Consider the following 14,370-nt stretch of genomic DNA (forward strand, 5'->3'; position numbering starts at 1 on the left):
GATTTAGTGGAAATACCTCCTTAATGAATCCCAGGTATTGGGGTGGGGGAGCAGGAAGGTACATACCAGTGCTTCCATATGATGGGCAATGGCGTAATTCAACCTCCCTCATATACGGAAAGTAAACAAACAAATCTGAGTTGTTTGGTTTCTGTTTTGCACCTAATTCTGAAAATGGCTAGCTGGACTTTGAACTCCGGTCTGGTTTTTGTTCCACACAAGATGCTATTGTTATGCCAATGTACGAGAAGAAAATCAGGCAGATTGTGTTTATTGTTGGATGTTCGGAAAGAGAAATAAATTTAGAAGCAACATAAGAGAAGAATATGGAGCAGGGAACGTAGCTCAGAAGTAGAAGCCCAGTCATCCTCCCACTGCATTCAATGTCAAATCCGCTATTGATGTCAATAGGAGCAGTACTGGGTCTTTTTTTTTTTTTTTTTTTTTTACAGTGCTTCGAAAATGTAAAGTGCTCAGTATTTTAATTCATGTTATTCAGGGGTGCCCAGATTTGGCCCCATTAAGAGCCACATAAACCACTTGTCAGGAACCCAAGAGCAGCACATAATTTGTATAAAATGACACAGATTACAGCCACTCATATCTTTAATGATAGGGAGTTGAGGCCTGTGCTGCCAGGTTCTTTGGCAACATTTCATCTGCGTATCACACTCTGGACACCTCTGAATTACAGCATATCTCAGCTGCACTTGGGAGAAGCAGGAGGAAACCGCCTACAACTTGCTGATACTGAGAAACATTCTTCAGTGCCTTTGCATCAGGTGGAATTCCTGGAATCCTCCCCTAGCGCTGTATATCTTTAGGATTTTAGTTGGCATGTAGCAAATTGGGGACAGTATGCAAGTTTAAGCAGTCTGTAATAAAGTGTGGAATGTTTGCACTGGGGACAATGCTTTTATTGCTCTGTGTACTAAGGGGGTACCACTGTCTGACTAAATGTTTTCTGATTATGCCATGGACCTTCCACCCTAAGAAAACAGCACATGGCCGATAGAGTAATCAGAGTTGGTGCACGCAAGCACACTTATAGCAGGATCTAGCCTCAAGGGCTTTTTTTTTTTTTTTTTTTTTTAAATTGCATCACTCAACTGAAGAAGTAGTCCCATGTGAGGGGAACCTAACAATGGTTGCCCAGTAAAATAGAGAGCACTATCAAGTGTCTACTGACACTAATTAGAAAGCTGATGCTGAAGAGGCTTTGTGCTGGAGCCAAAGCCCATTATTTTCACACACACCTCGTCCCAAATTCAGGGGTTTGTTCCAAAGACTACCTTCTTCCACTGGCCTGTCATTTCAGATTGAGCTAGACTCCAGTAAACCAAGTTAAGTGAAGTTACGTGATTCATGGCCTTTAAATTTTGTTAGCTTTGCAAAAAATCCCGATTGTGATATTTTTGATATTTGTGCTTTTGAGGGAGGGGTGGTGGAAGAAAGCACTCAAGGTCCTTTGGTATTCAGGGTGTGGATGACATTCTGAGCATTCACAGTGTGGCATGGCTGTGTCCCGTTACTGGGTCTCCAGCATACATCCCATGTGCTGTAAGAATTTTGTAGCTGATTTCATGTATAGCAGCTTATTTGGTTTTCTAATAGTTTGTTCTATGGTGGAGTCTCAGGAGGAGGAAAAATGGCCAGCAAATAATTTTCCCACACCAAAGACTGCAGGGAAGCTCCAGGTTTTTTAGCTTGAGGTGTTTCTACTGTTTGTAGTTAATGGGTTGAAGTCAATCAATGGGACTCCTCATAGGTCCATGGTAGTGGATCTTGTAGCTGGATTGTGCATTAAGAGAGTGTAGTATCATTTCTTAATGATTAAATATTCCATTTTGTCAAACACACCAAAAATCCGTCCAAAGAAAGTATAAAATCTGATCTTCTAAGAACAGGCATACAGCTTTTTAACAGCCCCATTATTAGGATATCTGTACTTTAATGCCCAGAAGCACATGCAGCAAGAGAGATCTAATAATATTTTGACTTTTCTGACCTCTTGAGAAACTGTGATACATACTGTGACAAAGTTCCTGCTCTACCTTGGTGGGTCTTGCACTTATTGGCGGATTTGATCGCCTTGGAGCTTCACGGCAGCCCTCAGCTTGGCCGTTTTTCTGAATTCACAGTCCAGGTCAACTCCTCCTATGTCTGACCAGGAGTTAGGAGGATTTGGGGGGAACCCAGGCCCGCCCTCTACTCCGGGTTCCAGCCCAGGGCCCTGTGGAATGCAGCTGTCTAGAGTGCCTCCCGGAACAGTGACAGCTACAACTCCCTGGGCTACTTCCCCATGGCCTCCTCCCAACACCTTCTTTATCCTCACTATAGGACCTTCCTCCTGGTGTCTGATAATGCTTGTACACCTAAGTCCTCCAACAGGCCGCGTTCTCACTCTTAGCTCCCAGTGCCTCTTGCTCCCAGCTTCTCACATGCACACCACAAACTGAAGTGAGCTCCTTTTTAAAACCCAGGTGCCCTGATTAGCCTGCCTTAATTGATTCTAGCAGCTTCTTGATTGGCTGCAGGTGTTCTAATCAGCCTGTCTTAATGGTCTCCAGAAGGTTCCTGATTTTTCTGGAACCTTCCCTGTTACCTTACCCAGGGAAAAGGGACCTACTTAGCCTGGAGGTAATATATCTGGCTTCTATTACTTTCCTATAGCCATCTGGCCCAACCCTGTCACAATGCACATAGGCACAATGTTTAACATAAGAGCGAACTGGATTCCGCGTGAAATGAAACACTAATCTAATCTAGGTTTTGGGCTGCATTCGTAAAAAAAGTCATTTAGACCTCTTTCTTAGGGGACTTGTTTGAGATGTAGTGTATGTTCTTAAAAGGACAATGTCAAAAACAGTCTTTTGTGCATTTTATTGAAAGAGAGGCTAACTCCTTCCTTTTTATTTTATACATTTAGGCGTTCATTTCTTTGAAAGTTTCCTCTCACTTTTACAGTATTGCCAACCCCAAGTGTTCAAACATCATTAGTCAGATTCCCCCCCTTGTTGCCCCCCCCCCCCAAGAAAAACCCATGAATTTTTTAAACCTAAATTGTGAGTTCTTTTTATTGTCTTCTGGTTTTTGAGCCTTGAGGGTTCACATTTTCAAGCTGCTCTCTGCAACCGTGAGGGCTAAAAACTATTTTTTTAAGGGAAACTGAAATTCTCACATAATCACCTGACCTCAGGAGCTGGGGTTTAAAGAAAAACACCATATATTGCAAGGCTCATGATAAAATTGTGAGAGATGTCAATGCTTAGCTTAGTCTAAAGGAATATTAAAATAACTATTTATGCAAAGTGTCACAGGATGTGACTGCCCTAGAGTGCCTTCTACCGGCTAAGAGTGGCGTTCCAGGCATTCCCTGCTTCGTTTTCCCCTCTCAGGAACCCAGTAACTCCATTTCAGGTCCTCTTGACTCAACAGTATCCTCCTTGGGGCTGGTTTATTATAAAATCTTGTGCAAAATAAGTCCATAACAAAAATCTGAGATAAAAGATTCTTCTGGCTTTCTGGGTTTCTCTGAAGGCCTGCCCGCTGGGCCTTGTTTCCAGTCCCCTTAGGGTGTCCTCTCAGTCACTCTGTCTCGGCTTACAACAGGAGCCCCAGCCTGCTCCTGGAGCTGCGTAATTCAGGTAATTATTGTCCTCTTTAAATCAGCAGGAGCACCAGCTCTCCTCCAGGAGCAGGGTTGTAATTTAGCTTGCTGTACAGCCTTAGCCAGCTACTACCTCAGTTGGGCCCACTTAATCCTCAGGATCAGAGGGTTTGGCAGCCTGCTCCTGTCTACTCTCCTATGAGAGAGGAGACAGAATTTATGCTGGTCTCCTTCTCAGCTCATTCCTGATTGGTTGGGGGAGAGGAGAGCCTGGCCCCACCCCCTTGGCAAGGCGGCACCTGCGCCTTTAAAGAAACAGTAACAGAATTTTCTCCCACACACCATTCATTCCTGGGGCCATTTCCTTTCCATCCATGTCCCCCTTAGGTCTTTAAGAGTTTGAAAGGTCCTATGTAAAGGCCATGCCACGTGGCAGGATGTGCAGACCACCAGGTGTTACTGTCTTTAAGGGGTAGACTGCATAGCCACATCATGTTTTTAATATTTCCAAATTTCTACCTATTTGGGAATGTCTATGTTGTGGCCTGTCTTTAAAGCTCATACCATGCTATGCTATCAATACGCATTGGGTGAAATCCTAGCCCCACTGAAGTCAATGGTGAAGCTCCCATTGATTCAGTGGGGCCAGGATTTTGTCCAATATTTTAAACTATGCTGTTGTCAGGGATCTTGTATGAGAGTGCTAATATTTTAGGTGAGAAGCCTGAATTTCTACTGTGAATTGTTAGCTGTCAGTTAAATGATGCTCCTCATCTGTAATCTGATTCAATGCACACATAACCCAGGTTTAATATAACCATGTGTTACTGCATAAAACAGTAACATAAAACTTCAATGGAATTCTTCAGAAACTGCCCAGCCTGGACATAACATAGGTTTGTTATGATAACAGGAAAGATAGGTCTTGTGGTTGACATGCATGATTGGGAGTCAGGAAATCTGAGGGTCTGTTCCCAATTCTGTCACTACAGACATCCTGCTGTGCCTCAGTTTCCCCATCAGTAAAATGAGGATACTAGCACCTATCTCTTTCAGGTGTTGAGGCTTGATTTGCTAGGGCTGGATTGGCACCTGGCAGTGTGACCTAGGCCCATAGTTGTGCTGCTCCAGGAGCTCAGCAGAGACTGACTTGAGATCTAAGGCTTGTCTACGCTTGAAAGTTAATATAGTTTAAGGTAGGGTGTAAATTTAAAGCACACTCGGTATTCCAGAATAACCCCATGTATGGACACGCTTTTATTCCGGATTGAGTGTGTTCACTTGTGGAGATAATCAGGAATAACTCCATGTATAGAGAGGACCTCAATTATAATCTGGTCTCTGCTCCAAAGTAGGGGAAGTGATCTGAGCCAGTTCTTTTTCTGGCACTCCTCACTTCCCCCTTGGTTTCGTGTTGCGGGAGGACAAGGGAGGGTTGTTGTGGCCACCGCACAAGAGGGTGAGTATGCTTTACACACACACACACACACTCTCTCTCTCTCTCTCTCTGTGCCAGTGCAGGGGAGCTAGGAAATGCCTAATACCCCATTACTTTCCTGTACAAGCATGGTATGTGGCTTATGATTGGGTCCTTAATGTTTGCTAAGCGCTTAGAGATCATCAGAAAGCAGATGCTGTGTAAGCGTAAAGTACGTTATCTGACTAACAAGTACTCATCAGAGCTTCTCCCTTCAGTTTATAAGAGTGTTCTAGTAAAGACCCCGAACTCCCATTGATTTCAATGGGGCAACAGGGTGCTCTACTTAGTTTTATTTTATTTCAGCAGTTGGTTTTTTCCCCTCTGTTGCTTTCGCATGTTATCAAGATATTTGAAGCTTTAAGTCTCAGTCAAGTATAAGCATGATGCCATACCCAGAATCTTGATATCTGGTATTAGCAGATGGCTAGATAGTGCATATTACGACTATACAAATTGTTAGAATATAATAAAAAGTAGTGCAAATCGTCCTTTATTTAGCTTTTTTTTTTTTGCTGTGACATTGTTGGGAAACAGTTGAAGAACCCTTGTGAGTCCTTCCTAAAACTTTCCAGAATGCATCTTGGGCCCCGATCGTACAGAATACTCGTGAACAAAAGGGTTGGCCGGCGTGAGCCCCTTTTCAGGGTTGGGATCTTAGAATGGAATATGTTTTCATCAAGGTCTTTAGTTAAGACACTTCAGACAAATACAAACAGTCAAATAAGCAGGCGAGTCTATAGAAAGCTACAAATCCATCAGGTCCTGGGCTACAGGCTACCTTCTAAATGTCCCTGAAGAGTGTTAGGCCTAGTGCCAGCTGAAAAGTACATTGTGCTGGCATTCTGAAAACGCTTCAAGAGCATTGGGCATAGTGCCAGCATTCATGCACTCTACTTAAGCTTATCTTAATTCTTGTTATAGTCAAATCCCCATATTTTTCCATGGCTTTTGTCTGATGAGGTTACGGAGAGGATGAAGTATCCCCTTTCTAATTAGACTGCTCTATTGTGGGATGGATGCCATGAAGTCGGGGGGGAAAGAGAAAATAAAGAAGAGAAGTAAAGGTAAATGGGAAATTGTACTTGCTGTACCTGGGAGAGTGTTTGTTTCTTTTCCTTTCTGATCTAGCCAGCAAATCTCTTTCATGCTTCTATAGCTATTCTTCTTCCTTTTATGTGGCTCTCTTGACTGATTCCAGACTCTAGTGCCTCTGGATCTAACAAATATCAATTAAAAAAAACCCTTCATATTGGAAGAGCTGTGATAGTTTTGTAATAAAGAAGTCTTGCTGATTCCTTTTGGATAAGATGTTTTAGGGGGTGGGTGATGGGATTACCCTGCCTTTTCCTCTTAAAATTCACTTCAGAGTGCTAAATCTCTCTGCTTCTTCCTGAATAAAGAAATAGATTCCTTTATTTTTAACTAAAGGGGAAACTTTTTATTCACCTTAGGATCTGAGAACATTATTTTATTGTTGCCATGTGGAGAATTCTACTTGGCGTTTGAAAGGAGGAGCTGAGGTTTCACTTCACTCTCGTCCAGATGGACAGTTGAGTTCCGTCTCTTAGACTACCCGTCAAGAGCTGGAAAAGAGAATCTCCCCGAGTTTTATGCTCAAGATGCTCAGATGGCAGAGCAGGGCCCATATTTATGTAAGGAAGGAGTGATCATTTACCATGGGGAAAGATGGGTAGCAAAAATTTCAGTAGCAAAGCATTTGTTCCCATTGTTGACCTTTCACCAGAGTTCTTAGGGCAATAATGCTGTAATGTTATAAATTTAGTCACTTCTGTTTAGTCTTTGTTTCTCTTTTGCCAGTTTTTTACCTTGCTTTGATCACCTTACATTTAAAGCACCTGATGTTTGGTGCAAAACACTGGCCCTTATGCTCTTTGAATTCATATCTCAGCGTCTGTCTTAACCATAGAGTTAGCCCTGGTCCTCAGTACCTATGGGTATGTCTACACTATGAAATTAGGTCGAATTTATAGAAGTCGTTTTTTTCAAAATCGGTTTTATATATTCGAGTGTGTGTGTCCCCACAGAAAATGCTCTAAGTGCATTAAGTGCATTAACTTGGCGGAGTGCTTCCACAGTACCGAGGCTAGAGTCGACTTCCGGAGTGTTGCACTGTGGGTAGCTATCCCACCAGTTCTGCAGTCTCCGCTGCCCACTGGAATTCTGGGTTGAGAAGGGACTTTATTCCCAGACCAGAAAATAACTGTTGGGGATGTTGAAATGCCTATATGTATCCTTGGGGACCCAGCCTACCCCTTAATGCCATGGCTCATGAAGCCGTACACAGGCAGCCTGGACAGCAGTCAGGAGCTGTTCAACTACAGGCTGAGCAAGTGCAGAATGGTGGTAGAATGTGCATTTGGACGTTTAAAGGTGCGCTGGCGCAGTTTACTGACTCGCTTAGACCTCAGCGAAACCCAATATTCCCAGTGTTATTTCTGCTTGCTGTGTGCTCCACAATATCTGTGAGAGTAAGGGGGAGACGTTTATGGCGGGGTGGGAGGTTGAGGCAAATCGCCTGGCTGCTGGTTATGCGCAGCCAGACACCAGGGCGGTTAGAAGAGCACAGGAGGGCGCGGTACGTATCAGAGAAGCTTTGAAAACCAGTTTCATGACTGGCCTGGCTACGGTGTGAAAGTTCTGTTTGTTTCTCCTTGATGAAACCCCCCGCCCCTTGGTTCACTCTACTTGTCTGTAAGCTAACCACCCTCCCCTCCTCCCTTCGATCACTGCTTGCAGAGGCAATAAATTCATGGTTGCTTCACATTCATGCATTCTTTATTCATTCATCACACAAATAGGGGGATGACTACCAAGGTAGCCCAGGAGGGGTGGTGGAGGAGGGAAGGAAAATGCCACACAGCACTTTAAAAGTTTACAACTTTAAACTATTGAATGCCAGCCTTCTGTTTTTTGGCCAATCCTCTGTGGTGGAGTGGCTGGTTGGCCGGAGTTCCCCCACCGCATTCTTGGGCGTCTGGGTGAGGAGGCTATGGAACTTGGGGAGGACGGCGGTTGGTTACCTTTGCTGCAGCTCAGCCATACACTGGAGCATACTGATTTGATCCTCCAGCAGCCTCAGCATTGAATCCTGCCTCCTCTCATCATGCTGCCGCCACATTTGAGCTTCAGCCCTCTCTTCAGCCTGCCACCTCTCCTCTCGGTCATTTTGTGCTTTCCTGCACTCTGACATTATTTGCCTCCACGCATTCGTCTGTGCTCTGTCAGTGTGGGAGGACAGCATGAGCTCAGAGAACATTTCATCGCGAGCGCATTTTTTTTTTTCTTTCTAATCTTCACTAGCCTCTGGGAAGGAGAAGATCCTGTGATCATTGAAACACATGCAGCTGGTGGAGGAAAAAAAAGGGGACAGCGGTATTTAAAAAGACACATTTTATAAAACAGTGGCTACACTCTTTCAGGTTAACCTTGCTGTTAACGTTACATACATAGCACATGTGCTTTCGTTACAAGGTCGCATTTTGCCTCCCCCCACCGCGTGGCTATCCCCTCAACCCTCCGCCCTCCCCGTGGCTAACAGCGGGGAACATTTCTGTTCAGCCACCGTCAAACAGCCCAGCAGGAACGGGCACCTCTGAGTGTCCCCTGAAGAAAAGCACCCTATTTCAACCAGGTGACCATGAATGATATCTCACTCTCCTGAGGATAACACAGAGAGATAAAGAACGGATGTTGTTTGAATGCCAGCAAACATACACTGCAATGCTTTGTTGTACAATGATTCCCAAGTACGTGTTACTGGCCTGGAGTGGTAAAGTGTCCTACCATGGAGGACGCAATAAGGCTGCCCTCCCCAGAAACCTTTTGCAAAGGCTTTGGGAGTACATCCAGGAGAGCCGCGAATGCCAGGGCAAATTAATCCTTTCACATGCTTGCTTTTAAACCACGTATAGTATTTTAAAAGGTACACTCACCGGAGGTCCCTTCTCCGCCTGCCGGGTCCAGGAGGCAGCCTTGGGTGGGTTCAGGGGGTACTGGCTCCAGGTCCAGGGTGAGAAACAGTTCCTGGCTGTTGGGAAAACTGGTTTCTCCGCTCACTTGCTTGCTGTGAGCTATCTACAACCTCCTCCTCATCATCATCTTCTTCGTCCCCAAAACCTGCTTCCGTGTTGCCTCCATCTCCATTGAAGGAGTCAAACAACACGGCTGGGTAGTGGTGGCTGAACCCCCTTAAAATGGCATGCAGCTCATCATAGAAGCGGCATGTTTGGGGCTCTGACCCGGAGCGGTCGTTCGCCTCTCTGGTTTTCTGGTAGGCTTGCCTCAGCTCCTTAAGTTTCACGCGGCACTGCTTTGGGTCCCTGTTATGGCCTCTGTCCTTCATTCCCTGGGAGATTTTGACAAATGTTTTGGCATTTCGAAAACTGGAACATAGTTCTGATAGCACGGATTCCTTTCCCCATACAGCGATCAGATCCTGTACCTCCCATTCAGTCCATGCTGGAGCTCTTTTGCGATTCTGGGACTCCATCATGGTCATCTCTGCTGATGAGCTCTGCATGGTCACCTCTGCTGATGAGCTCTGCATGGTCACCTGCAGCTTGCCACGCTGGCCAAACAGGAAATGAGATTCAAAAGTTCGCGGTTCTTTTCCTGTCTACCTGAGTTGAGAGTGCTGTTCAGAGCAGTCACAATGCAGCACTCTGGGATAGCTCCCGGAGGCCAATACCGTCGAATTGTGTCCACAGTACCCCAAATTCGACCCAGCAAGGCCGATTTAAGCGCTAATCCACTTGTCAGGGGTGGAGTAAGGAAATTGATTTTAAGAGCCCTTTAAGTCGAAAAAAAGGGCTTCATCGTGTGGATAGGTGCAGGTTTACATCGATTTAAAGCTGCTAAATTCGATCTAAAGTCCTAGTGTAGACCAGGGCTATGTCTGTGCACCCAGGTTAGCCTCGCCCAGGTGTGAATAGCCGCACTGGAATACCCTACACAACTTAATGTGGCCTGGTCTACACTGGAAAGTTAGGTCAGCACAAGGCAGCTTATGTCAACCTAACTCTGTAAGTGTCTACATAAATAAATTGGTTAGTCTCTAAGGTGCCACAAGTATTCCTTTTCTTTTTGCGAATACAGACTAACATGGCTGCTACTCTGAAACCTACACTAAAATGAGTAGGGGAAGTGTGAGGGGAGGAGGGGAGAATTTGGCCTGCAGAATCTTAATTGCTTGCGATAATGAAGGTGGCAGGACAGCATGACTTCCAGATCGCAACATTTTTTCACTTGGACACTAAGCAAACTGGATCTGGAAATCCATTGAGGCCTTTCTCTACTAGATTATTCTGGCAAAAAAATTTAGACTGTCTTCAACACCAGTGCTATTCCGTCAGTGGTAACAAAGTTAAGGCCCTAATATAAATAAGGATTTAAACCCACTAGCACTTTTAACCCCTAGTCATATAGACCTGTTTTGATCAAAGCTAGAGGACACAATGTCAGCAGGCTTTGGGAACTATGTTAACACTAGAGCCTCCACAGTTGCTACTGTTGGTAGAGCTGCACTGGTGTTAGCAATGCTGGGGAACTTTTGCCCCAAGCACTGAGTGTAACAGCAGCCAGAGAGACAATAAACATACCTCTTTTTTTACAGAGAAACTTCTCAGAGAAAGAAGTCTTTCAACAAACAATCGTACTGAGAAATGGGGGAGAAGCTGTCATCTCATTCTTGCCCTGCCAGGGCAGAATTATCAAAGTAAAGTGATTAAACTAGTGACATTTACTTGTTGTAGGATTTCTGATGATTCTGTATTTGAAAATACTGTCCTTAATTTCCATGACAGAAGAACGCTGAGTTTCACAAATGTTTCCAATTCACACACAAAAATAGATGAATGGAAATTGCTACCAACTACTAAAACTTCAAAGGCAGTAGTTGCAGTTAGTTTAATTAGTTTTTACTGTTTAAATATCTGCAACCCATCCTGCATTGGCTTATAGATTTAGTAAAGAATCCATTAACGATATGAATAGCCTGGGGGAGTATATCTGCTCTGTTAACCTTTTGAGCTGATCAGAATTACGAACACATGTGAAATGTCACCATTGTTCAAGTGTAAGAATAAACTATTCAGTGTGTGTTTTGTTAATCTAGTTGTTGATCAGAGGTTTGGCTTCACAAAATGAAGCAATAAGTGAGACTGAACAGGAAACACTGTACAGAAAGAAAAGGAGGACTTGTGGCACCTTAGAGACTAACCAATTTATTTGAGCATAAGCTTTCGTGAGCTACAGCTTATGCTCAGATAAATTGGTTAGTCTCTAAGGTGCCACAAGTACTCCTTTTCTTTTTGCGAATACAGACTAACACGGCTGCTACTCTGAAAACTGTACAGAAAGAGTCAGTAGGATATGTTCTTTGCAAAATGCATGAGTTTGATATCTGGAGAATTTGGTAGAAAGGGTGTGCAACCAGAATAATATGTAATTTCATTCATTTGCTCTGCCTGGGTCTATCAAATATTCTGGGAATTGAGGCTTCTTCATATTATGTCTAACCTAATCCAAATGCAGAAGGGGTCCATTGATTCCCCCCCCCCCCTTCATTCTATGTCTACACTACCCGCTGGATCGGCAGGCAGCGATTGATCCAGTGGGGATCGATTTATCGTATCTAAACTAGACACGATAAATCGACCCCCGAGCGCTCTCCCGTTGACTCCTGTACTCCACCACCATGAGAGGCGGAGTTGACAGGGGAGCGGCAGCAGTTGACTCACTGCGGTGAAGACACCATGGTAAGTCTATCTAAGTATGTTGACTTCCAGCTATGTTATTCATGTAGCTGAAGTTGTGTAACTTAGATCGATTTCCCCTCCCCCTTCCCCCCAGTGTAGACCAGGGCTAAGTCGCTGTTTGATCCCTGTTTTTCTCATGTTCTCTCTTACATGATTGCTCATGTAGTGTCCTTTTGACAACTGTCTGTGCCACTTTGTGAATAGTCAGCCGTAGAAATGATTAGTGAGTGAGGTGAACTTTGACATGTCATTTGCAAGGTGCACTGGAGCTTGTCTTATCAATGGAATGAGATCTCTAGGCTCCCTTGTAAGTAGAACTGCTCAGAACTCATGCAAATACTTTTCCCCCTTAGTTTCAGTTTGTGAGAATTCATATCCCTTCTCTTTTGCACACAGTACACACTCATTTTGTACAGGTAAAAATGACAATGTGCAAGGCAAGCGAAAATCAGGCCCTCTGTTGTGTGATCTAGAACAGGTTAGTTGGAGTACACAGCTATTTTTAGTGCAAGCCCCGTGAGCCCACCTGGGGCTGGAGGCTTGCTGCCTGCCATGCATGGGCTGTGCAGGCATACCATAGGGGTCAATTCAGGGAGAGCTCTGTCAACATAAGTGCGGGGGGTGAGGGGGGGAAATGAAATGTTTCAGTACCTCAGTTGTTTCATTTGTGAAATTGGGATGATAATCATACCTACCTCGGAGCAGTAGAGTGTGAGGCTGAAATTAGTTGAGGCCCAAAATCTGTCAACATGTCCATTACATCAATTTTTGGCTGTTCAACATGAGTGACCACAGGGTGATCAGCAGAACGCTCAGGGTCTCTCACAATAGGCAACAGAAAATTGAGGCACTCCAAATCAGTGATTGCTTTTGAAAATGTTGGCCTCAATGTTTGTAAAGCACATTGAGATCCTCCAGTGGAAAATGCTGTTGAAATGAATAGTAGTATTATGATGATGAAAGTTTTCCATCGTTCTATCTGATAGTGCTCGTGTCTGATCTGTAACCTAATGGGCTTGATTTTCAGATGTGCCAAGCAGCTGCAGTTCCCAGTAGGTACTGTGTGTTCAGCACTTCTGAAAATCAGGGCTACTGTATTCTAGCCAAGCCCTGGGTCCATCCCTTTAAAAATAGTAATGACAGAACATTTCATTTATAAATATAAAGTTTTTAATTTTAAGGGAAAGGATAGTTATAATTGAATGCACTTTCCAAACAGCATGTTTATTAAAAGAACTAAAAATACATCATTTGAAGAAAAAGTCTGATTTCTAGAATATCTTGAGTAGCTAATCAAATCAGAAGATTCCTTCTCAATGTAACAAGAAAGTGTTTCAGAAGTTTCAATGAATGACACCGATCTTAATGATCTGACATCCAGAGCCTGATCCAAAGCCCATGGAAGTCAAAGGGAGTCTGTCTGTTGACTTCAATGGTCTTTGGAGCAGGCCCACGGGCAGCGAATAGTTGGGCTACATTCCGAGTTACATCCATGCAGACATTGTTGAAATTTGCACGCACCCCTCTGAATTTGGCCATCTGTATTTAAATTGTCCTAAAAGGTATTCATATCCACTGAACCCCCTGGTAAATAGTTTGGTTAATTGAAGTATACAATGTGCTTAATTCAATAAACAAAAACCACTTTGCGCTTACTTCAGCCACTGAAGACCGTCAGTGGTGAAGACAATTATGCCCAAACTGGTCATAATGTTCCTCTGAAGGGCCTCCAAAGTGCACTGTTAGGCAGAGAAACCAATGAAACAATCTATTGCCTATAAATATTGCATACTTGTAACACAAAATATTAAAGTGTGCTATTCTGCATTATCCTTTTACTTTGAGTTGGGCAACAGTTAAATTAAAAGCAGATGCATTTTTGAATAGCCCTGTTTTTATAAACTTCCTGTATATTCCCAGGAAAAGCTCTGTTTGGAATCTAATCCATTTTAATGTAATCAGATGATGGTCATGGTCATCTTCTTTATTACATTTCATAAATAATTATATGTCACTAATTTATTTTCAGTTGGAAGAGAAGTGATCTCACCATGGGCTTAGGAAGTAACAAAAGCTTAGTATGGCTACAAATGGCCCTAGCTATGTTGGGGCCATAGGCAAAAATGTTTGTGTTGCCTCTGTGAACAGTTTCAGACTGTAAGACACAATTGAGAGATACAGAACTTGACTCACCCTAGCATCCAGACCAGGTGTGTGTCTTGGCTCCATCTCACCATTATAAAAGGCTGAGAGTCCCTCTGAGGAAGGGGAGAGCTAGAGGGAGGACTGAAAGTTTGGCCGAGTAAAGCCCTGACACTAGTTATCTGAGGCTGAGGCTTTAACGTTTGTAAGTGGAGTGCAGCCTTGGGGATTGGTTACTTCCTTTAAAAATAAAGGCAAACCCCAAAAGGGAATATGAGTCTGGACAATATCGTATTGAGTGTGGGAATGGCGTGGGCATTCTGCCTGTTTACAACATGTTTCTCTAAGTCCTCAAAGTGAGT

At 43.8% G+C, this 14,370-nt stretch overlaps 1 protein-coding gene across 3 annotated transcripts in view; it reads left to right on the forward strand.

Moving 5' to 3' along the window:
• Positions 1 to 14,370, forward strand: part of SNTB1 (syntrophin beta 1) — a 171,923-nt gene that overhangs the window by 18,163 nt on the left and 139,390 nt on the right. For 2 of the 3 annotated variants that reach the window (XM_037892069.2, XM_037892068.2), the window contains exon 2: positions 10,723 to 10,824. The exons of the other annotated variant lie outside the window; for it this stretch is intronic. In XM_037892069.2, coding sequence (XP_037747997.1) covers positions 10,723 to 10,824 — 102 coding nt within the window. The remainder of the gene's footprint in view (positions 1 to 10,722; positions 10,825 to 14,370) is intronic. 3 annotated transcript variants of the gene reach the window in all.

Source organism: Chelonia mydas, chromosome 2 (assembly GCF_015237465.2).
Source record: "Chelonia mydas isolate rCheMyd1 chromosome 2, rCheMyd1.pri.v2, whole genome shotgun sequence".
Lineage (NCBI taxonomy): Eukaryota > Metazoa > Chordata > Testudines > Cheloniidae > Chelonia > Chelonia mydas.